General features: G+C 58.9%; 2 protein-coding genes across 6 annotated transcripts in view; one reads left to right on the top strand and one right to left on the bottom strand.

Moving 5' to 3' along the window:
- Positions 1–11,428, bottom strand: part of SGSM1 (small G protein signaling modulator 1) — a 33,733-nt gene extending 22,305 nt beyond the window's left edge. For 4 of the 5 annotated variants that reach the window (XR_010615515.1, XM_065692395.1, XM_065692396.1 and 1 more), the window contains exons 1-2: positions 8,706–8,911; positions 904–979 (exon numbers count right to left, since the gene is read on the bottom strand). Coding sequence is in view for 4 of the 5 variants with exons in the window: in XM_065692395.1 (XP_065548467.1) it covers positions 904–979; positions 8,706–8,801 (172 nt within the window). In the remaining variant the exon portion in view is untranslated. Of the gene's footprint in view, positions 1–903; positions 980–8,705; positions 8,912–11,215; positions 11,260–11,344 lie in introns of those variants that run through there. The other variant, XM_065692397.1, reaches the window with a different exon arrangement.
- Positions 11,362–21,517, top strand: LOC136021083 (sodium-dependent serotonin transporter-like). Its single transcript, XM_065692890.1, has 14 exons — positions 11,362–11,564; positions 15,335–15,666; positions 17,027–17,161; positions 17,257–17,476; positions 17,747–17,885; positions 18,082–18,216; positions 18,751–18,854; positions 19,003–19,130; positions 19,223–19,335; positions 19,522–19,653; positions 19,777–19,876; positions 20,070–20,170; positions 20,836–21,003; positions 21,437–21,517. The coding sequence occupies exons 1-14, from the start codon at positions 11,362–11,364 to the stop codon at positions 21,515–21,517; spliced, it is 2,091 nt and encodes a 696-aa protein (XP_065548962.1).
- The last annotated feature ends 640 nt before the right edge of the window (positions 21,518–22,157 follow it).

The following is a 22,157-nucleotide window of genomic DNA, read 5'->3' as shown; positions in this document are numbered from 1 at the left end:
AGGACAGCAAGGGACGTACTCTTCTTCCATATGGGTCATTTGTCTCCCCAAACCAGCAGCCACGTCTCAGACAGCTGCTAAGGGGCACAAAGAGCCTGTCCCATGCCCAGGGCTACAACCTCATCACCCATCCAAGGGGCAGCAGGGTAAGCACTTCAGGCATCAGACCCACTGGCTTCTGCCTAGGTTTAACGTCACCACAGCCCCCCAGCCGGCCCCAGCGGACTGGGTGGCTGAAGCTGCTCAAGAAGCCTCTTTAGCTGGGCACTAACTGTGAGCAGTGAGCGCAGCGCACACCAGACACGTACCACAGGCAAGAGCCAGCAGCTCCTCGGGAGGCTTTTAGGAGCCCCTTTGCCAAGGTTTTGACGGATCCATCCTGAAACACTTCCACACTCACAAAGCTGTCACCCCCGTAGAAGAAACAGATGACGAAAGCGGGCTGAGTGTGAAGCGCGGCTGCCGGGGCGCAAGCCCGAAGGCAGCCCGGTATCAGAGCACATCTCCCACCAGCTCCACCTGAAATCCCCCCAGCCTCCCTGCTCCTGCACTGGGGCAGACGGGGGCTCCTTCCCATGAACTCCTCTTCTGTCACAGCAAGGAAACATTCAGACGTTCTCTTGCATTGGTTCTCCAGGGGCTCAAAGCCAAAGCATTATTCCTGCTGTGCCCCCCGCGAGCGCGCGCTGCCAGCAGCCCGCCTCCTGTGCCATCCCAGCGTACTTTAAGCACCAAGGAAAGGCCTCAGTGCCTCAGACCACTGCCACAGCTCAGCCCCCCCCCAGCCCCAGCCGCCTCCCCAGCACCGCACCGTGTCCCCAGGACTCACACGCAGCGCAGCCCCGGATCCCAGCGCGGCTCCAGCCCCAGCCCGTGCCAGCAGCCCCCCCACCGGACACTCACCGCAGAAGGAGATGATGTGGCTGCTGTCCTCGTGCACAAACTTCCTCGTCACTGCCTCCTCCATGATCTGTTTTACCTGTTGGACAGAGGCCCCGTTAGGGAAAACACTGAATTACAGCCACAGACCAGAGCGAGGAGGCCTGTGGTGGAGATGCTCCACTTGCTCTGTGTCTGAAGGAAGCCTCCTCTGCTCCCTGGCTTTCCTAACAGCCTCTAACAGCACGTGTGGTCTCGTGGAGAACCAAAGCATCTTTGCTTGCGGCTATTTCAAGAAGTCAGGTACAGCAAAAAAGGGTTGGTTTGGTTTTGAGAAGCTTCCAAGTAAGAAAACGATGAGCAGAGAACCAAGTGTGGGAATCCAGCATCATTTAGGGAAGAGACCTCTCACCAAAGGTAACCAAATCTCCGTACCTTCACGGTATTGTTATATGCCTTCGTTTTACATGGATTTGACAAATTCCACATGACCGCTGCCCTGAATGACTGCACCTATTCATCAGTGCCAAATCCAGTGATGTCCTGGCACCCAACGTGACCAGGAATGCTGCGTGCACAGCGGTGCCATCGGTGCTGCCCTCCGACCGAGCCTCCGCAGCTCACACCACGCCACGGGCACCCACTTCAGCGCAAGGAGTCGAAGGGAAGCTGCCACACCAGGGGCACAGCCGGGGGAAGAAAATAAACAGGAACCCACATAAAGTGGGAGCGGAACTCCTGCGGACACAAGAGGGGAGCTGGGATCAGCCGCAGAGCTGCTGGCCTCGGCGGAGCTCCCAGGACTGCCTGGCTGCTGCACAGAGCAGCCTGAGGAGCCCAGGACCACTGCTCCCAACGTAAACGGCTTCTCCCAGTGGGCACAGCAGGGGGGAATTCAGCTCAGGGGGCTCCGGCTCCCAGCGTGGGTTTCCACATGAAGCACCCTTAATGGAGGATGGGGGGGAGCCAGGGCCCTGTGATGAGGGCAGAGCAGCTCCGAGAGGTTGTCCCCACGCCTCAGGGAGGTTTGAGCCTTGCTCAGGAAGTGCTGGAGAAGGAGGTGCTGTTAATGGAGGAGGCAGCTCTAAACTGGTGGCCCCATGAACGGCCCCAGCTCTGCCCAACACGTTCAGTTCCCAACTGCCTTTCCTATTAAATTGGGAGCTGCTGGTGTGCCTGCATCTCGTCTGCTGGTGCCTCTGGAACATCCTGCTTCTCACTGCCTGATTTCAGAAATTACAGGAGAAAGGGTCCACAGTGCAGAGACGTGGGTGGAAGCGCGGCTCTGCTTATCAGGATGTTCCTTCTGAAGGCACAAGGAGGAGGAAAAAACCAGGAGGTCCAGCCTTGGCCAAGCAAACCTAGCATTTAATAGCATCGTTTGGGGAATTCAACTCCTCTGCAAGATCTAATCCAGGCCAGGTATGCACAGCCAACAGCTCCACAAAGGAAATCCTTTTACGAATATGGATTAAGGAAAAAAGACCTGTCTAAAGCCAAAAGCATCTCCCTGCATGTCAAAGCCATCAGGGCAGCTCGAGGGCGGCACCGCTCCCGTGTGCTGGGTGCCTGGGGGAGCAGGACTGGCACCGTGGCTTCCCCTGCATCCCACAGCTCGGGTGGGCTGACAGCGAGTCAGGAACTCGCAGCACTCCACCGGGATGTGGACCTCAGGTGGCTCAGAGCACTGGGATGTTCCCCTTGGCACAGCACGATGCAGCTCCTGCAGCTCCTCCATCCCGACTTTGTGCTTGGAGCAGCGACCGCAGCTGCAGGAATGCTCCTGGCTCCACTTCCATAAAGGTCCCTCTTCTACCTCAGTGCTTCAGTGTGGCAAGTGGCCAGTAACTGAAGCTGGCCCTTACCAGGACACCTTCAGCAAGGTGAGGTGAGGGAAGCAAGCCCTTGGTTTCATCATGCCCAAGGTACAGTTTGGTCCCTCGTACCGCTGCCATGTGCTGAGCACCACGGAAGGGGGCAACTGCAATCCTCATTGAGGCTTCACAGCTTTTAACTCCGGTTTGAATATTCTCATTTGAATGTTTAATATATTCCATGTAAGCGGTGTAATGTTTGCCAGCCACCTTTGGCACAAGCATCATCTCGCTGTTCCAATGCGACACCCGTGGTCACAGCTACCGCAGGACCAAGGACCAGCTGGTGAGGGAGTGCCCATAGAGCACTTGGTGCCAACACAGCACAACCAACCTGTGCTCTCGAGGCAGTGAGAAAAACCTTCCAAGAGACACAGCGCAGTGGAAAAATACTCACTGCAATTCAAAACCAAACCGAACCCCGCTGTATTGACTGAGGTTATCGCACTAAGCACAATAGGTCAAACAGAGCTAAAGAAACGGGCACTGCAACAAGGGCACTGACATGGAATCAGACAATCATTTGGGTTGGAAAAGCCTTTTAAGCTCACCCAGTGCAACCATTGCCCAGCACTGCCGAGGCCACCACTGCCCCATGGCACTGAGGCCTCGCCTCCACGGTTGGGAACACTTGCAGGGATGGTGACACCAGCGTTGCCCTGGGCAGCCTGTTCCAGTGCTGGACAACCCTTTCAGCTGCCATCTGCAGGACAGCTCCAACCCAGAGAGCCCCAAAACTCCTGGCACTCTCCTACGCTGCTGTCTGCAGATCCCAAAGGACTCTCCCACCCTAAGCAGGTTTGTAGCAGTGTGGGAATGGAGAACTACACTGAACCCATGTTTGGCTCGCTCCATCGAGAAGACTTGAACAGCCTCTAAATATATTGCATCCCAGCATTTTAATGCTAATTCTCATATTCTAGCCAGAACAATCTCAACAAATGAGGCTGCCCACTCTGTATCTAGAGCCAGCCTAAGGAAAATGAGATGTTTGCTCTTCTTTTATTAGGAAGGAAATTAAACCAGCAACTAATAATTTAGCTGTAGGTAAACTCCAGAGGAATATCATCAAGTATTCCACAACAACCAAAGCACTCCTCCTGGCTCCAGCTGTGAGCACAGGATAAGCCACCCCTCCTCTGGGAGGGAGGAACAAGGTGTCCACACAAACTCAGCAGCATTAACTGCAGTTCCAAAACCACAGCAGAAGACAGGCTGCTCTCACCATCACCCTCTGAGTCACCGGCTCGTGAACGAGGGAGCCCGTCCTTCTTTGCTTCATGTGCATGCCTGAATTACAAGGAAAACCATTTGGTTTCCTTCTTTCTCCCTCTCCAAAGCTGGAACCGAGAGTGACAGGCGTCGGGAAGAGTCCTTAGATTATGGTGCTCATCAGGAGCATCCGCAATCCTGATGCACCCTCTTCAGAGCAGAGATTTGGGCTTGCAGCCCCATACCTTCAGCGATGCTCCTGACCCCAGTGGTCTCAGCTTTTCCTTTGGATCCTCTTGGCCTCACCAGCTCCATCACAGCCAAAACATTGCTATTGAAGTTTTATTTGACTAACTGCCTTTCTTCCCTTCAAACCCAAACCCTTCCCTATCCAACAGCCCCCAGGCCCCATGAGGGATGCAGGCTTAGACCCCTGCTCCAAAACTCCCAGGGTTACACTGCATCTGAAAGTCCAATATTCCTGTAACAGCTTCACAACCGTACCCAGTCCCTGCTGTCATTTACCTTGGTGGAGCACGCCAAATATTGCATCAGTTACAATAACAGGGATCAGGAGCAAAGCAATAACCCTGCATTTAATTACTCTAAGGCAATATTGACTCCCAGCACTGCTTCACCTGGCTGGATTTTGCCAGGCAAGTCACCACGCACCCGGAATTCCAGACTCCACAGTGATGCTTGCAGACACAGTTTTGCTGCCTCGCTTCTTGCAAAGCCCTTCCCTGGTTACTAAGGCATTTGTACTGAAGCACAGCATCTCCCACCAAAGGGGGCTGACAGGAAAGCTGGAGAGGGGCTTTGGACAAGGGCCTGTAGGGACAGGACAAGGGGAATGGCTTTAACCTGCCCGAGGGGAGACTGAGATGACCAAACCGGTGTGTGTGATCCCGTGATTTCCAGCTGTACCCACCTCCCACCTTTTAGCTCCATGACTGGAAGAGTTCTTTAAGCCCAGCTTCCTTAAACCAGCCTTCTTTAACCCAGCATTCCTCCTTCCTAAGGAGAGGAGCTCCCTCCCAACCCTAACGCCCTTGTCCCAAGCCCCTCTCCAGGTTCCCTGCAGCCCCTTTAGGCACTGGAGCTGCTCTCAGGTCTCCCCTTAAGGAGCCTTCTCTTCTCCAGGCTGCACAAGCTCAGCTCTCAGCCTGCCGCTTGAGACCACGCTGCCTGTGCTGCAGCCAGAAGCCCCTTTTTCATCTCAAGCAGAACTTCTCCTTCTAATTCCCCTCCCAAAGCAGATTTATCTTCTCGTTTGGAAACGAAATGTCTGCCTGCTGCCTGTCGTGTTGCTCTAACATCCTTCTTTAGCGGACTTGCTTATAGAATTCACATGAGCAGTGTCAACGTGGCAAGATCCAGCTCCTCATCTTCCCAGCAACAACCCCCTGATTATCCCAAAACCAGGCGCCAGACGGACATCCCCAGCACCATCACAAGCTGCAACCGAGCTCTGCCACTTACCAGAGAACCACAGCGTGGTTTGGGTTGAAGGGACCTTAAAGCTCCTCCAGCTCCAACCCCTGCCACGGGCAGGGACCCCTTCCACTGGAGCAGCTTGCTCCAAGCCCGTGTCCAGCCTGGCCTTGCACTATTTATACACAGAGACTTCCAGGCCTCTTCACAGCCATTCTGATGGACCAAGAGGGAGCCCAGCCCCTCGCACCACAGTGGGACAGCACAACACAGAGACAGGTCTAACACCACCATCCTCGTCACACGCGCTTGCCTTTAAAGCCACTTTTCAGGTCCAGACTCTTCCTTCCACAGAAACACCAGTCAATCACAACCAACCGGACCCCTGGCTTCTCTAGAGCTCTCCCTTAATCACTCATCATCACTGACTAAATCAATCACAGCACCTCCGCGTGGCACACGCGGCGTGTCCAGGCCAGCCGCAGCCCTTCCCCAGGAACCGCGTGTGCTCCCACTGGGAACCGCGCTGAGCCTCCCTGCGGAAGAACAGCTCTGGATATTCGGGCAGTTTGCTGGACAAGGAATCACTAAGGCGTTTAACGGAAGGGTCCATAATGGTCGATGCGAAAATGAACATGAGCCGGTTTCAGTGTGCGCTCGCAGCCCAGAAACCAACCGTATCCTGGGCTGCATCCAAAGGAGCGTGACCAGCAGGGCGAAGGAGGTGATCCTGCCCCTCTGCTCTGCTCTTGTGAGACCTCACCTGGAGCATTGTGTGCAGTTCTGGTGTCCTCAACATAAAAAGGACATGGAACTGCTGGAACAAGTCCAGAGGAGGCCACGAGGACGATCAGGGGCTGGAGCCCCTCCCGTATGAAGACAGGCTGAGGAAGTTGGGGCTGTTCAGCCTGGAGAAGAGAAGGCTGCGTGGAGACCTCAGAGCAGCTTCCAGTACCTGAAGGGGGCCTATAGGGATGCTGGGGAGGGACTCTTCATTAGGGGCTGTAGTGACAGGACAAGGGGTAACGGGTTCAAACTGAAACAGGGGAAGTTTAGATTGGATCTAAGGAGGAAATTCTTTCCTGTGAGGGTGCTGAGGCACTGGAATGGGTTGCCCAGGGAGGTTGTGAGTGCTCCATCCCTGGCAGTGCTCAAGGCCAGGTTGGATGAAGCCTTGGGTGGGATGGTTTAGTGTGAGGTGTCCCTGCCCATGGCAGGGGGTTGGAACTGGATGACCTTGAGGTCCTTTCCAACCCGAACTATTCTGTGATTCTATGATTCTATAATGCAACATGGAATCCCTGGGGAAACCCTCGGGAACCGTCCCAGTGATGTTTATTTGCTGACACTATTTTGCAACCAGATTTTTCTCCATAGGGCATCGACTTTTGGCCAAAACCTCCATCCCTACGCCACTAATTTAAGACCACGGTATAGCTGCTTCTATTCCTGTTGTGCTTGTCAAGTGCAGATTCCCACACCATCTGTCGGCACCGCGAGCTGCGAGATGCTCAATAAACACTGCAGCATTTCAGGACAAACTTTAGTCACTTCTCTGCTTCCAACAGCAGATCCTGGTTTGTTCTGCGCCCGTCACACCACCAAGCTGCTGCTTCCCAAGGGGCTAAACGTACACTGACAATCACTGGGGGTTTGATTAGCAAAGATTGACACTATTTGCACTGAAACCAAGTGCAGCTTCCAGCCCCAAGTTCATCTGAAGTCTGGGATTTAAGGAAACCCAGGTATTTCCATGGCAATGGCCAGGATGCCACAAGAAGAGGATGACATCTTGGCAGCAGAGAGGAGAGGCTGCTGAGGAGGAAGGAGCTCCTCGTCTCCCTGAACACCAAGAAGGAAGATGAAGGCAGGGGAAAAGCAGCATGAAACCTGCTCTGGGTATGAAGGATCAAGCCAGGGGCTTCTGGAGCATGAGAGCACTTCTGCACATCACTGCTTTTATCTTCAAAAGGAGAGAAAATGGTCCCCAGTGATCAGTAATACTCTTTTCAGAAGAGATCGATGCAGGCAATCAAGAAATGCTGCATTAAAGCCATCTGTTTACTTTTGATATAGGCACATTTGGAAAAGGCTGTCCTGGGTGCTTGAGAGGCATCAGAAGGTCCCTCTGCAAATAGCAGCTTTCATTACAAACCTGCAGCTTATCACCCTCATCTTCATTCCGCCTGAAGAGCTTTGACAGCTCCGCAAAGGCCTTTTCCCTTCCAATTGGCCTCGAGCACATTTAAAGCTACCAGCATTAATTTTTCAAATCCGAGCAACATTCAATTAATTTCCCGTTTTCCACCACTCCAAGGTGGAACCCGGCCCTGGCACCTCAGCCTGAGAGCCGCGATCCAGGGCCGTGGAGGAAAACAAGCCCAAGCCGCAGAAACATCGCTCTTACCAAGCACTCGCTGTCACTCAGCCACAACCCACCAATAGGGCTGCATGGCGGGGGCACAGCGTTGAAAGGGTGGGAGGAAGAGAGGCTCCCTCTCGTCCCTATGATACACGATGATGGGATTAGTGAACAGCCACAGAGTGGCACCCATTAAAGCCATGAGAAGATAAACAAGATATCGAGTAGAAGGCTCTGGGACATCAGTGAGGGAGCTGGCTGCAGTCAACGACAGCTTGTAGTAATACTCCAAGCACAGGCAGAATGCAGGCGCAACCGTTACTGATTGGGATTCGATGAGCAAATGTGGCAAGGGCCAAGGCTATCTGCACTGAAACCAGGTGAAACTTCCAGCCCCAAACCCCTCTGAAGTCCCAAGCTATGCAAACCCAGGTATTTCCATGGCAGTGGCAAGGATGCCACAAGGAGAGGATGACATCTTGGCAGCAGAGGAGAGGCTGGTGAGGAGGAAGGAGCTCCTCTGGCACACAGCTCTTGTCTCCCTGAATGCCGCGTCTCCTGTTTAAGGCTTAACGCTCCTTGCAGAGTGGCAAGCTAAATATAAACCGAGGATTTTGCAGAAGAATAAGCAAGACAACTGTTTCCTTTCCTTCCCCATTCAGCTTTTCACACCATCCGTTCCCCAGGCAGGCTGCATTTCACTCTGCGTTTCATGGGTAATCCCTATTCTTGTATGCAATTACCTGGAGGAGGTGAAAAACGTACACAGGATTCTCCTCCGCTAAGAATGAAGCTTGAAAAAGAAGGGGAGGAACCTGGGTGGCAAGAAGAGTGCTTTTAGCTGAAAACCCAGCACCCTTTTAAAGCAGAGAGTTTGGTCCCTGCGTTTGTCCATCGGGTAACAGCTCTAAAGAAAACAGGGAAGAGTCGGTTGTGCTTCTTACCCTGCACACCAGGAGGTGGGATGCCTCACAAAGTCCTGCTTGCGCTGCTTCCCCTGCAGGCTGCTGACAAACAGTCAATCTGGCAGCGCTCAGCATTAGTCTGATTTATCATGCCCATCCGGGGGAGCGAGCAGGAAGACGGCAGTGACAGCACAACTCATCCCAACCTGCAGCCCTGCTGCAGAGCAGGACTTCTGCAAAACACAAATGCATTAACCATGGCAACAACCAAAGAGCAAAGCCCATCCGCTCGCTGCAGCGCTCGGGGTGAGTTTCATTTGTTGTTTATCTGCCTTCCCTCATCAGCCCTTGTCTTCACTGTGTTGACTCACTCGGTTACCACAGGAGGATGACAGGCACGGTGTGGCTTTCCAAGCTGGATCCATGCTGTTCTCAGCCCCAGAGGAGCTCACCTGCCCCTGGGCACCCAGGAGATCACACAAAGCCGGGGCTGAAGCAATGAGACACGGGCTAATGAATGAGAATACGCAGGTTTACGGAAGAGAGCTATTCCAGAGGGAAAGCAGGAGAGAGACGTCTGCTGCTGGCCCTTTCTGCTACTCCTTGGAGCCTGCAGGGGCTCCTGACTTAACCTGAAGTCAGGCCACGAGAGGCAGGAAAACCAGAGCACAGGCAAAATGGGCCTAATGAGCAGGGAGCACCAAGCAAAAGAATGGCCCATCCGCTCCCAATTTCAGTTAATTACTGCTAAATAATTAACTGTTAACTAATTAAGTAATAGAGAACCTGTTGTTCCAAGTCACTGAATCCCAGCCTGGTTTAGGTTGGAAGGGACCTTAAAGCCCCAACCCCTGCCACGGGCAGGGACCCCTTCCACTAGAGCAGGATGCTCCAAGCCCCTGTGTCCAACCTGGCCTTGAGCACTGCCAGGGATGGGGCAGCCACAGCTTCTCTGGGCACCCTGTGCCAGCGCCTCAGCACCCTCACAGGGAAGAGCTTCTGCCTAAGAGCTCAGCTCAGCCTCCCCTCGGGCAGGTTAAAGCCGTTCCCCTTGGCCTGTCCCTACACCCCTCATCCAAAGCCCCCTCCAAGTTTCTTGTCGGCTCCCTTTAGGCATTGGAAGACCATTGTAAGCTCTCCCCGAGAGGTTCATTCTCCCCGAAGCCAGCAGAAGGGCACGTCACCACCTTCAGCTCTCCTCCCACCAACACACACTGCACTTCCTTCAACCACAGCCCCTGGAGGAAGAGCAGAGGGAGCAAAGCCTGGCTCTGAACACCAGCTCGGAAGATGCTCGTGGGCACTGGGAGCTCGCAGGGCTCTCTGTGAGGAAGCTCTCGGCCCTGGTTTAAGCAGCACGCGGCCGGGCAGCCCTCACCCCCTGCCCTCATCGCTGCCACCGTGCAGCCAGGCTGCTGTTGTGTCTCTCTCCGCAGACAGACACCGATAATGAGATGTCAGCTCCATCCAGCACGCTAAATAAATGTCAGACCCTTTCTCTGCTTTAATTGCCGTTGCCAAGGCAACGTGTAGTATTCCTTACCTCCGCGCCAGGCACAGGATGAAAGGTGGGAAGTGGCCTGGATGAACGGCCAGGCACCGCGTGCTGCCACGCAGACCTACCCCCCTGTGGGGCTTGTGCACCCGGTGTCTCCAAGCGGGGCCGTTCTGCTCTCCAGAGCCCGTAAGCCTGATACCAAGATGCTCACAAGACCAGGAACAGAAGGTCACGCATCGCACCCTCCGAAGCCCCAGGGGAGGTGACCTGCACGGACAGACGCAGGCAGGAGATGGCAGCTCCCAGCACCCCAGTGCACGGCAGAGCCAGCCCGGGTCCCCTGCAGCGGGTCCCCTGATGCTCAGTGCTCCAGACCCCGCGATGCGAGGCTCGGATGGGTCCCTGAGCAGCTCTCCCAGCCCACCTCCATGCACGGACTACGTGGCAGGGCAGCAGGACTCAGCTCCACATCCCCATCTACCATGGCTCACTGTGCTAACGCACTAATGCCACACGCACCGCCAACACAGAGGAGCTTGAGGCAGCTCCGTATAAACCAACAGAGAGTTCAAGATGCTGAGGGACCGGAGCAGGCCGATGGGAAGCGCCATGGCAGCCCGGACACAGACACCCATGTGCATGGCCCCGTCTGCCTGCCGCCCTGCACAGGGGCACTTTGTGAGTGAGGGGCTCGCCCCATCCCGGTTCCCAAGGGAAGCGGCGCCGGGAACCGTCCCTTTACCCCTGCGGAAGCCACAACTTGCGGGAGCAGCTCTGCCGCCGGCGAGAGGCGATTGCCGTGCGGCGCGGAGCCGCGCTGCGGCAGGGATGCTCCCGCACCCCGGCCCCGGGCAGCGGCACCGGAGCGCGGCCCCAGCGCCGCTCGGGATGGGGGGGATTTCAGGAACTGGGTTCGCCGCCGCAGGAGCCAGCGCGCAGCCGAGCCCAGCGCCGGGGCTCCCCTCGGGGCCGGTGCCACCGCGGACCCCCATCACCGCGCCGGGGAACGGGGGGCACGGGGCTGCTGCCGCGGGGTCCCGCACCCGCCTACCTCCTTCTTGACGGTGCGCAGCAGCCGCTGCCGGGTCTCGGCCTCTGCGGGGACAAGGGGAGAGCCCGTTAGCGCGGTGCGGCCCGAGCCCGGCCCCGCCGGCCCCGGCCCCGCCGCCCCCAGCCCTACCCGCCGGGGCCGCCGCCATGGCCGCGCTCCCCGCTCCGCTCCGCAGCGCCCGCTCCGCTCCGTGCGGGCCGAGCCGAGCCGGGCCGGGCCCTCCCGCGGCCGCCGGGGCGGAGCCGCCGCTGCCGCCGCCAATCGGCGCCGGGCGGGGGGAGCGCACCGGGCCCGGCCCTCGGCGTGGACCGCGGGCACCGGCCCCGGGCACCCCCGCAGGCCCCGGGCGGTGACCCGGGACTGGGCAGAGCCCCTGGGGCCGCACCGCCGGGGCTGCGGGGCCGCAGAGGCCTCTGAGGGGCGAAGCCAACGTCCGGGGAGCCCCGCATCACCGCGGGCGCCTCCGCGCCGGGCGGGAGGTGCTGGATGGGAGCAGGGATGCAGAGGGGAGGCTGCGATGAGCTCTGAGGCAGGAGCTCTGCCCTGGGAGGGTGCTGAGGCGCTGGCACAGGGTGCCCAGAGAAGCTGTGGGTGCCCCATCCCTGGCAGTGCTCAAGGCCAGGTTGGACACAGGGGCTTGGAGCAAGCTGCTCCAGTGGAAGGGGTCCCTGCCCGTGGCAGGGCCTGGAGGAGCTTTGAGGTCCCTTCCAACACAAACCATGGTTCTGTGCACACCCATACATGGGAGACCCAAGTCTGTGCTACCAAAATCACAGCCCCTCCAGAGCAATCCCTCCCGGCAGCTGCCATTAACGAATCTCCTGTTTGTCTGCTCCCCCATTGCTATTCCAGGACATTTCCATAGAAACAGCATCCCGGCTCCTCCGCAGCCCAGTTTCCAATAACTACAAACCGCTCTAGCGCCAGGGCAGCGGCTGGGCCTGGTTTGGTCCCTTCCAACCCCAACCAGTCTGGTCCTGTGTGTCCTGAGGAGCCAGGGCTCAGCACGGATGGGTCACGCAGCACCTTGCACGCTCCGGTCCCTGTGAAGCTTCTCCAGCCCCAGATGAGACGGGTCTGAGCTCAGCCATCAGCCCCTGCCGGCCGGGAGGGCCTGGCAGAGCCTTGAGCACGGCCTCAGGCAGGCACCGGCGCTCTCCTGCCCGTTTCTCACTTTGGCCGTTGTGAAGATGCTGCTGGAGATGCTGACCTGGTCCTGACGGGCAGGAGCTGGTGGCTGGACACGCACTGAGTGAGCCCAGGGAGGTTCAGGGGGTACCAGAAACAGCACTGGAGAGAGACCAGTGATTGCCTGGACTCTTCCCAGTCACAACGGTGCTATACAGGGGGCTATGGCTAACTGATAACCTTCCTTTGGGGAGCTCAGGGAGGCCCAGGATGAGCCTTGCTGGTTCCTTCTCCTTGGAGAATTCTGCTTCTCCCTGGATTAAAGACGGGTGGGAGACAATGGGCTCCTGTTTGCTGGAGTCTGGAGAGCTTAAAGGAGAGCACGTTGATCTGTCCTTAATGTGATTAAGTTACATCTCTGAGTATCATGCTAATTAAATTAACCTCCCCACTGCTGCCTCCGCGGCTCACACAGGATAGCTGCTTTCCAACCGCAATCCACTCCTCTGCGTTTCGCTGCACGGAGGAGCAGGTAGGATAAAAGCATTGTGCTAATCAAATAATCGTCCCGTGTGGAAACAGCCTCGAACTCGATGGGAATTCACATTTAAATCCGACTCGAGCTTGATTCAAGCTCTGCCTTTGAAATCTAAAGCAATTTGTGCTTCGAGTGAGGAAAATACCAGGGAAAAGCCAAATAATGTGATGAAGGGAGCGCAGATTACGTCTGTGATGCGGCTGATGCTTAGCACGAGGGATGATGTGCTGGGACCAGCCAGCCTTCAGAGTGAGGAAGGGCAGAAACCCCACTGTAGCTGCCTGTTGCTTCCCCTTCCTTTTCACACCCCAGGGCGAACACCCGGATCCAGCACCCCTGACTTCAGCTGTGTGTGATTTCAGATGCTACATGGCCTCTGCATTGCTCTAACTGAATGCCGGGTGATGGGCAAAACCAGAGACCAATGAAGTTGGTGAAATAACAGCATTTTACCCAGACCCCCCCCATCTGGTGTGTCACTGACAGGCACACTGAGCCCCAGTGGTACCAGTGATGGGGCAGGCTGGACCAGCACACACAGCCCCTAACACTGGGACATTGGGCTTGGGGGGAAACTCATCTCCCTGGTGGGTTGCAGAGCCAGGATCCCGGTGGACCCCAAAACACCGGAGCTGAGTGTGGGGAGCACAACTCCTTGCAATGGAAACCATCGCCCCAAGACTCCTCTCCCTCTGCCCTCCTCCATCCCCACCATCCCAGAGATCCTGTGATGGCTTCTCCAGCTTCTGCAATAAAGAAACAGGGATCTCAAAGCTCTCTCCTCATTGACTTGACAGCAGCAGCCTTGCCCTGATGCTGGAGGAGAGGCAGCGGCATGGGCAGGTGATCGGGCGCCCCAGGACAAGGTGGGAGCAGGATGGGAGCACTGGGTGCATTCATGGCTCATTCACTAGCAAGGAGCCCGGGGGGTCCATCAGGGATGGGGCCGCTGGAACGGCATCAAACCAACAGCACATGGGATCGGCTGGAGCAGAGCGGGGAGGGGAGCGGCAGCCCCTCCGCAGCCCCAGCACTCGGGCACAGCCGTGTCTTTAACTCCCCGTGGCTGTGTCCAGCCCGTGCTGCACGGATTGCAGCTGGAGCGCTCGGCTTTGCACAGTCCCAGGAGGGACACAAATCCCGTCTAAACCTCCAGGAGATTACTTGTCCCTCTCCTGCGGGCCGGGCTCGCCCAGGGGAGCGCACAGCAGGAGGCAGAAGGATCAGGGATTTCATGGTTCGCAAGCAGAGGGGAGAAACCCTGCACAGGCACCCACAGCACCCATCACTGCCCGCTGGGATGGAGCATCCCAGTTCACCCCATTCAGCATCCCCTGCCCGGGGTGGCCGTGCCACTGCAGATGGACTAAACCCACCGAGGCACAGCCTGTGCTGTCACCTCGCTGCAGCCACCCAGAGCACTGGGATGTGCGACCATGGACCAGCATCAGCCCTGAGCTGCTCTGGTCCAACAGCCCCTGCAAACACACCCAAACCAACCCAAATGTGCTTTTAATGGTGTTTCGAACAGGTCTCTGCGTGTGCCTGCGGGATTAACAGTGTCCAGAGGCTCGGGTGCTGGGCAGAGGCTGGGCGCTGCGTCACGTCGTCACAGCAACCCGTGGCCTTGGGAGCACACATCCTGCTCTGATCTCTTCTGTTGCTTCTTTTAATTACAGATGAGGTGGCTGCAAACCCAGTGCTGGAGCACCCCGGAGCTCCCACAGCCCCCAAGAGCCCTGTGCAAGGGCTCGCTCAGCACCAGCCCTGTGCAGGGACCTCCCCAGGCTGTAACCCTGCACAGCCCCTTTCAACTGCTGTTGCACTGAGGAGTGATGGTTTGCCACACGCTGCCTCCCTGAACACACCTGAGCTGCGGAAGCGGGTGGCTTATTTGGAACAGAACAGCCCAGCGCGTCCGTGGGACGATGGGGTGATGTGGGGTGGCTTCCACCAGCCCTGTGCCAGTGGCGCTGGCTCTGGGCAGCACACAGAGGTGAACCCAGCACGCGAGTGGGCTCACGGTGAGTGTGGGTCAAGTCTGTGCCCTGCGCTTTCATCCCGGCATTCCCATTCCCCACTTGCTCGACAGAGCCTTCCCTGCAAGAACGAGCTGTTATTCCCTCGGTGGGGCCAGTGTCATCACTCACAGAGCACCCACTGCAAAATACACCAAAGGAGAAAGAAAGAAGCGTTAGTCAGGAGGAAGGAGCATCACCTCTGTGTGCAAACACAGACCCCCTGCACCAGCCCCGAAATCCACGGAGCCCGGGGGCGGAGGGGCTGCAACCCCATCGGAGCATCGCTGTGCCCCCCTGCCCGGGTTCCTGGGCTGCCCCTGGCGCCCGCCCGTGCAGGGAGCTGCCAGCCCGCACTCCCCACAAAGCCCTGGCAGGGAACGGTGGCGTTCCCGACGCGCGGAGTTGAAAGGATCAATGACTCCGTGTGTGCAGCGGGGAGCTGCGGGAGCCCTGGGTCCAGCGGGAGGTGGGGAAGCGCCGTCAGCCCGACCCTCCCCTCCTCGGAGCTGTCATCAGCCGCACGGAAAACCCTTCCCAAGTTACTGAGCCTGAATCCTGCCGGATCCGCCGGGGCAGCAGCATGGCACAGCCCTGCCCGGTGCCCAGCGCCAGCCCTCCATGGCCGGACACGGCCCCGGGGCCACAAACCCACCCCAGGGACAAGTGGAGCAAAAAGATGGATTTCCTGCTCTCGGTCATCGGGTTCGCTGTGGATCTGGGCAACGTGTGGCGCTTCCCTTACATCTGCTACCAGAACGGAGGGGGTAAGGACACTGCAAAGGCTTCTCGGCTCCAAAGAAACCTGGGCTTCATCTTTCTGATGCCAAAACACTCGCTGTTGTTTCCCTTCCTTCGCCTCCTCTCCGGACAGGGCGGTTTAGAGACCGACCCCGCTCCTCCTGACCTCTGCCTCTTTTCTGGTTTGTGTCTTTCTTCGTCCGAAATCCTCCTCCATTCACTCCTTCCCAGTGTTATCCACTCCTTCCCAGTGCCATTCACTCCTTCCCAGCGTTATCCACTCCTTCCCAGTCCCATTCACTCCTTCCCAGTGCCATTCACTCCTTCCCAGTGCCATTCCCTCCTTCCCGGTGTTATCCGCTCCTTCCCGGTGCCATTCCCTCCTCAGAGGTGCGTTAGCAGCTCCAGGATCACACCGAGCGAACTCCCGCGGTCCAAACTGCACGAAAGGATTGAGAATCCCTAAATGCGGGCTGGGAGGTTCGTCCGCTGGGTGACCTTGAGGCCCTTACTCTGACCTCACCCCTGCAGCATCCCGGCGCCTGCTGCAGATCCCGGCTCATCCCGTGGAGCAGGGGCACGCAGCCGGTGCTCAGGGGGTTCAACCTGTGGGCGATCGACGCGAAGCTGAGATGCAGAAGCTTCGTGAAGGGAAACCACCCTGAGTAAATGACACCTAAATAAAGTGCTGCAGCTGGAGCAGAGCAGAGCAGGGCCCCTGGGTGGAAATGAAAGAGGCGGAATTCCAGCTTTATGCTGTTTGCAGTGCAGTTAAACTGCTGAAAGCATCCTCTGGCGGAAATGAGGAGGAGATCATTAGTACCACACTCGAGGCTATGACGGGGATCCCGGGTGCCCACACTGAAGCACAGCTATTTGGGATTTACCCCTGTGGGATTGGCAGTGAACTTGAGCTGCTCCGCGTTGATGTGGTTCAGGGAGGAGGTTTCCCCACCCGCCCCATGCACGGAGGATTGATGCCAGAGCTGCGTTGGGTCCACACGGACTGGGAACCCTCCAGGGATACCAACAGCAACGCGGCACCGCTGGGCCAGCCCCACCGCGCACGTGGGGTATGGGGAGATGCTGGGGGTGCCCCCCAGCACATGGAGGGCTCCTGGTGGAAGAGCCATTGGGGTTCAAGTAACCCCAGCAGGGCTTTTCTGAGCCTGCAGAGCAGCTCCAGGTCCAAAACATCCATGGGGTGCAAGTGTAGCCCTGGTAAAGACGATGGAGGACAAAGAGGATGAGGACAACGTTCAAACTGAACAGCTTTAACCTGCAGAGGGGAGGCTGAGCTGAGCTCTTAGGCAGAAGCTCTGCCCTGGGAGGGTGCTGAGGCGCTGGCACACGTTGGTCACCGCCGCTCTGCTCCTCGCCCCGCAGGAGCCTTCCTCATCCCATACACACTGATGGCTGTTTTCGGAGGGGTTCCCCTCTTCTACATGGAGCTGGCGCTGGGGCAGTTCCACAGGACGGGCGCCATCCCCATCTGGAAGAGCATCTGCCCCATCTTCAAAGGTAAGAGACCCCCAGGCCATGGCCATGCACTCAGGTTCGACACCAAGAGGGCTGGACCGGCACCGGCTCCTGAGCCTGCTCCTCTCAATGCCCAGGCATCGGCTTTTCCATCTGCATCATTGGCCTCTACGTCTCCTTCTACTACAACACCATCATCGCCTGGGCTCTCTACTACTTGTGCTCGTCCTTCTCGGGCTCCCTGCCCTGGGCCAGCTGCGACAACCCCTGGAACACACCCGACTGCACCAACTACTTCGGGAGGAGCAACGTGACCTGGACCAACTCCTCCAGGTCCCCCGCTGAAGAGTTCTACACGTAAGCACAACACAATGTATGTGGATGAGGCGTTCAACCTGGGGCGCATCGCCCTGGGGGCACTCGGGTGCTGGGGAGCAGGACCAGGATGCTGGGGAGCAGGACCAGGATGCTGGGGAGCAGGACCGGGATGCAGGGAGCAGCATCTCACGTGGGGATGCTCTTGGGGAGCTCCTGGTCTCCGCTATCGGTGTGCTTGGGGAGAGGTGAGGTGGGACTTGCCTGCTCCCGGCTGTGCTGACCCCTGGCTATGGGGCTCCCACCCCGCAGGAGGAAGGTCCTGGAGGTCCAGAAGTCCGGGGGTCTGCACGATGTGGGGGGGATCCGCTGGCAGCTGCTCCTCTGCCTCTTCCTCATCTTCACCATCGTCTACTTCAGCCTGTGGAAAGGGGTGAAGACCTCTGGGAAGGTGAGAAAGGGAACCCAGCACCATCCCTGTGCTGAGCATCCCCACCGCGGCCAGGCGGGAGGCACCGAGCCCTGGTGGGGTCCTGCAGCAATCCTGGCTGCTCAAGCACATCCATTGCCTCCTCCCGTGCTCCCACCCTCACCAGGCCCAACAGGGCACTTTGGGTGCTGCCGTGCTCAGGGCTGGCTCCCCGCAGGTGGTGTGGGTGACGGCCACGCTGCCCTACGCTGTCCTCCTCATCCTGCTGGTCCGAGGGGCCACCCTGCCCGGGGCATGGAGAGGGGTCCTCTTCTACCTGCGCCCGGACTGGGGCAAGCTCCTGAGCACTGCGGTGAGTGCATGGTGGGACCCCAGCGCCCAAAGCCCGGCACAGACGCCAGGAGGCTGGCAATGGGGCCCTGGTTCCTACAGGAACAGAGGCCCCGACAGGCCCTTGTAATGTAAATCTGTAATTGAATCACCCATCTCATCAGCACCCGGTTTCGTCTGTGCCCCGGGCTCACAATGGGCTTCCTGTGGGTAATTACCAGGCACCACTTGAATTCTCATTAAAGAGAATCAGAGCCCCGCTGCCAGCACTGAGGCTGCCCTGGCAGGAGCAGGCATGGGGGGCTCGGGGCTCCCCTCCACTCCATCCCCTTCCAAACAGGGGCACACACAGACGCTGATGCTTAATCCTGCTGCTGCAGGAGCCCGGGGTGGAAATGAGCCCCCTCCATCCCACAGCAGCTTCCCTGCTCCCAGGGGAATGGGGCAGGCAGGAGAGGAGGTCCGGCAGCGTGTGCCAATGCAGACCCCATCCCCGTGCCATGGGGTGGGCAGGGCGTGGGGTACCCCCGGCCCTGCCTGTTGCTTCTCCTGCCAGGTTTGGGTGGATGCTGCCTCGCAGATCTTCTTCTCCCTGGGCCCCGGGTTCGGTGTCCTTCTCGCTCTGGCCAGTTACAACCCCTTCCACAACAACTGCTACCGGTGAGCTCCCGCAGCCGTGGGATGCTCGGCCGCATCCTGCCCCATTCACTGGTGGTTTTGGTGTGTGGGGCTGGAGGGGGAACCCCTGGGGGTGCTGAACCGTGGTGGGATTCTCCCATGGGACACATCCCTGCTCTCTGCCCTGCAGGGATGCGCTGGTGACCAGCGCAGTGAACTGCCTCACCAGCTTCCTCTCGGGCTTCGTCATCTTCACCGTGCTGGGCTACATGGCTGAGATGAGGGACGTGGAGGTGGAGGATGTCGCCAGAGACAAAGGTTCCCCTCCCTCCATCACAGCTGCCCCGTCCTGCCCCTGAGTGTGCCAGAGCAGCCGGGGAACAGCAAACCAAACCCCTGTCCCCTCCTAGGGCCCAGCCTCCTCTTTATCACCTACCCCGAAGCGATCGCCAACATGGTGGGATCCACCTTCTTTGCCATCATCTTCTTCCTCATGATGATAACGCTGGGGCTGGACAGCACGGTGGGTGCAGCCTGGTGTCCCGCGGCTCACAGTGGGTGACAGCGGATGCTGTGGCCTCGGGAAGGAGGGCAGCCTGGCGAGCATGGCAGGGAGAGAGGGGCCAGGATGGGACCAGACTGAGGGAGCAGCACAAGCCCCACATCCTATTTCTCCCCCCCCTGCCCCGCTCTGCTGTTTCCTTTGCAGTTCGGGGGCTTGGAGGCCGTGATCACGGCCGTGATGGACGAGTACCCGCAGGTCCTGGCCGGGCGACGGGAGCTCTTTGTCCTCGGCCTCATCGCCGTGTGCTTCCTGGGCTCCCTGAGCACCCTCACCTACGTGAGCAGCGCCGGGCTCCGCTCCCGGCCCCCCACATCCCCACTCCTATCTCCAGCGTCCCCCGGGGCAGGGCTTCCCCTGCTCCCTATGGGCCCTGCAGCCGCTCTCCCTGCGCTGTTGCAGGGGGGAGCCTACGTGGTGAAGCTGCTGGAGGAGTTTGGAGCTGGCTGCTCCATCCTGGCTGTGGTGCTCCTGGAAACCATCGCTGTGTCCTGGGTTTACGGTAAGAAACCCCCTCGGTTCACTAAACCCCCCCGCAGGCACCTACACAACGCTCCGCATCACGCACGTGAGTCAACGCCACGGGATCCAGGGGCAGAAGCACACGTGTGGGACGGGCAGGCAGCGGTGCGCGGATGCCCCCGTGCCCATGCTCCCCATGGATCTCCGTGCTGGGACAGCTCTCTCCTCCGCAGGGATCCAGAGGTTCTCCCACGATGTGAAGGCCATGCTGGGCTTCACCCCGGGCGTGTTCTGGAAGGTGTGCTGGGTGGCCATCAGCCCTGCCTTGCTGGCGGTGAGTGTCTGTGGCCAGGACTAAAGGCAGGGCTGTCCCGTGCCAGCCTCTCATGCTGCTGCTGCCGCTGGGAACAGCCGGGGTTAGGAAGGAACAAGCTGGAATTACGTTTTCCAGCCCCTTCTGCAGCTCCGGGGCAGAGCTGGGAGCTGGCAGCTCACACGGCACAAGCACAGCTTCACTTCATGCTCCTGGTCCCACACTTGTGCTGGCACCGCCGGCCACAGGCACAGCACTGAGCTGGATCCGTCCCCTTTGAAATGCAGCTCGCCCAGCACTTCAAAGGCTGCTTAGAGGCAGAGGGGTCTAATCTCACCACATCTGCGGGAGAAGAGGCCTTGTGAGGATTAATTAGAGCTCTGAGCGCTTGGCCGTGCTTATTAAGAGGGAGGAATTATCATCAAAGCAGACAGCGAGCGATGCTGTTCAGCACTGGGGACGTGCAGCTTGCGCACGCCGCGGTCCCAGTGGGCTTTGTGGGATGAAGACCTCCCAGCCCCACGCCTGGCAGCTGGGAAGCGTCGCTGCAGCATCCCCCGGGAGGGTTTGTGCCACCCATGTCGCGCGCGTGGGTTTTGGGGCTGTACCTGCTGGTGAGCGGCAGTGGGGTACCTCCTGCTGCGGTCCGGCCCCTTGAGCATCCCTCTCTGCTCCGTTGGTTACAGTTCATAGTGATCAGCTCCCTCCTGGACCAGCCGCCGCTGACCCTCTTTGAGTATCAGTACCCTGAGTGGAGCATCTCGGTGGGGTACCTCATAGCAGCATCGTCCTTCATCTGCATCCCCCTCTACATGGTGTACAAGCTCGTCTGGACACCAGGGTCGCTCAAGCAGGTCAGGGCGATGCCATGGCACCTGCAAGGGCTGGGCGTGGGCAGGGACCTGCTCGGGTGAGCCAAGACCAGGAGCTGGGCAGATGCTTGATGCATCCTCAGCATCGTTGTGCATGTGGCAGTTAAGTCACACCCGAGGAGCAGGGCTGGGTGGATAAAACAAGGGGGAACGGCTTTAACCTGCCCAAGGGGAGACTGAGCTGAGCTCTTAGGCAGAAGCTCTTCCCTGTGAGGGTGCTGAGGCGCTGGCACAGGGTGCCCAGAGAAGCTGTGGCTGCCCCATCCCTGGCAGTGCTCAAGGCCAGGCTGGACACAGGGGCTTGGAGCAAGCTGCTCCAGTGGAAGGGGTCCCTGCCCATGGTTGGGGCTGGAGGAGCTTTGAGGAGGCACCAGGCCCTGGTACAGGAAGGAAACCCATTGCCTCTTCTCCCCAGCGCCTCGCTGTCTGCCTCTGGCCAGAGAAAGCCCCACGAGCCCCGCAGGCAGAGGCCGTGCCCATGTCTCCTGCGCTGTAGCTCGGCGGCACGTCCAGGGCATGCAGAGACTGCCCCGGCCTCCTGCCCCTGCCCTGTGCGAGCCATGGGGCAGGCACAAGAGCCGCTGCCATCGCCCTGCTCACAGCAAACCGCCCCGCGCGTCTCCCCGGGGCCGCACGTGCTGCTCTCAGGTCCGCAGCAGGGACCACGGCACCCACCGCTCATTCCCGTGGGCTGGAAGCGAAGAGGCCAAAGCCGCTCCTTCGGCTCGAGGGATCCCGGAGCCCGGGGCCGATGGGGGCTCTGCGCAGCGGTGAACGCGCCGTGTACGGGTCACTGTGACCTTGCTGTGCCGCGGCCGGGGCAGTGCATGCCTTAGCTGTGCCGTGAGTGACCTGGGAAATAAAGCTGCTGCCGCTGGACCATTGCTGGATCAGGGAGCTTCCCGTAACACCGCATCCCCCAGCGCTGGTCACACCCGTTAAACCCTTCCCAGAACCCGCATCCACCTCGGTGCAGGCAAAGCAGCGGCTCCCGGTCCGGCTGCAGCCCCAGCCTGTGCTGCTCTGCAGCCGTGACCATCACCGTCCCCTCCGGGCGGCGCCGCTCATTCAGGGCCACCCAGAGCGGTGGAGCGCAGCGAGAGCTGGGGTGGGCATGGGGCTGGAGGGGCACACGG

The sequence above is a fragment of the Lathamus discolor genome, chromosome 12 (assembly GCF_037157495.1).
Source record: "Lathamus discolor isolate bLatDis1 chromosome 12, bLatDis1.hap1, whole genome shotgun sequence".
NCBI classification, from domain to species: Eukaryota; Metazoa; Chordata; class Aves; order Psittaciformes; family Psittacidae; genus Lathamus; species Lathamus discolor.
The sequence above is the reverse complement of the archived record's forward strand: the minus strand, read 5'-3'. Positions and strand labels throughout refer to the sequence as shown.

What these genes read in the sequence shown, in the direction of transcription:
- LOC136021083 (XM_065692890.1), top strand. Translation starts at nt 11,362, where the DNA reads ATGGCCGCGCTCCCCGCTCCGCTCCGCAGCGCCCGCTCCGCTCCGTGC. An exon ending in ACCCCCGCAGGCCCCGGGCG is followed by an intron (nt 11,565 to 15,334) that starts GTGACCCGGGAC and finishes CCGTGTGTGCAG; the next exon opens with CGGGGAGCTGCGGGAGCCCT. An exon ending in CCCGCTGAAGAGTTCTACAC is followed by an intron (nt 17,477 to 17,746) that starts GTAAGCACAACA and finishes CCCACCCCGCAG; the next exon opens with GAGGAAGGTCCTGGAGGTCC.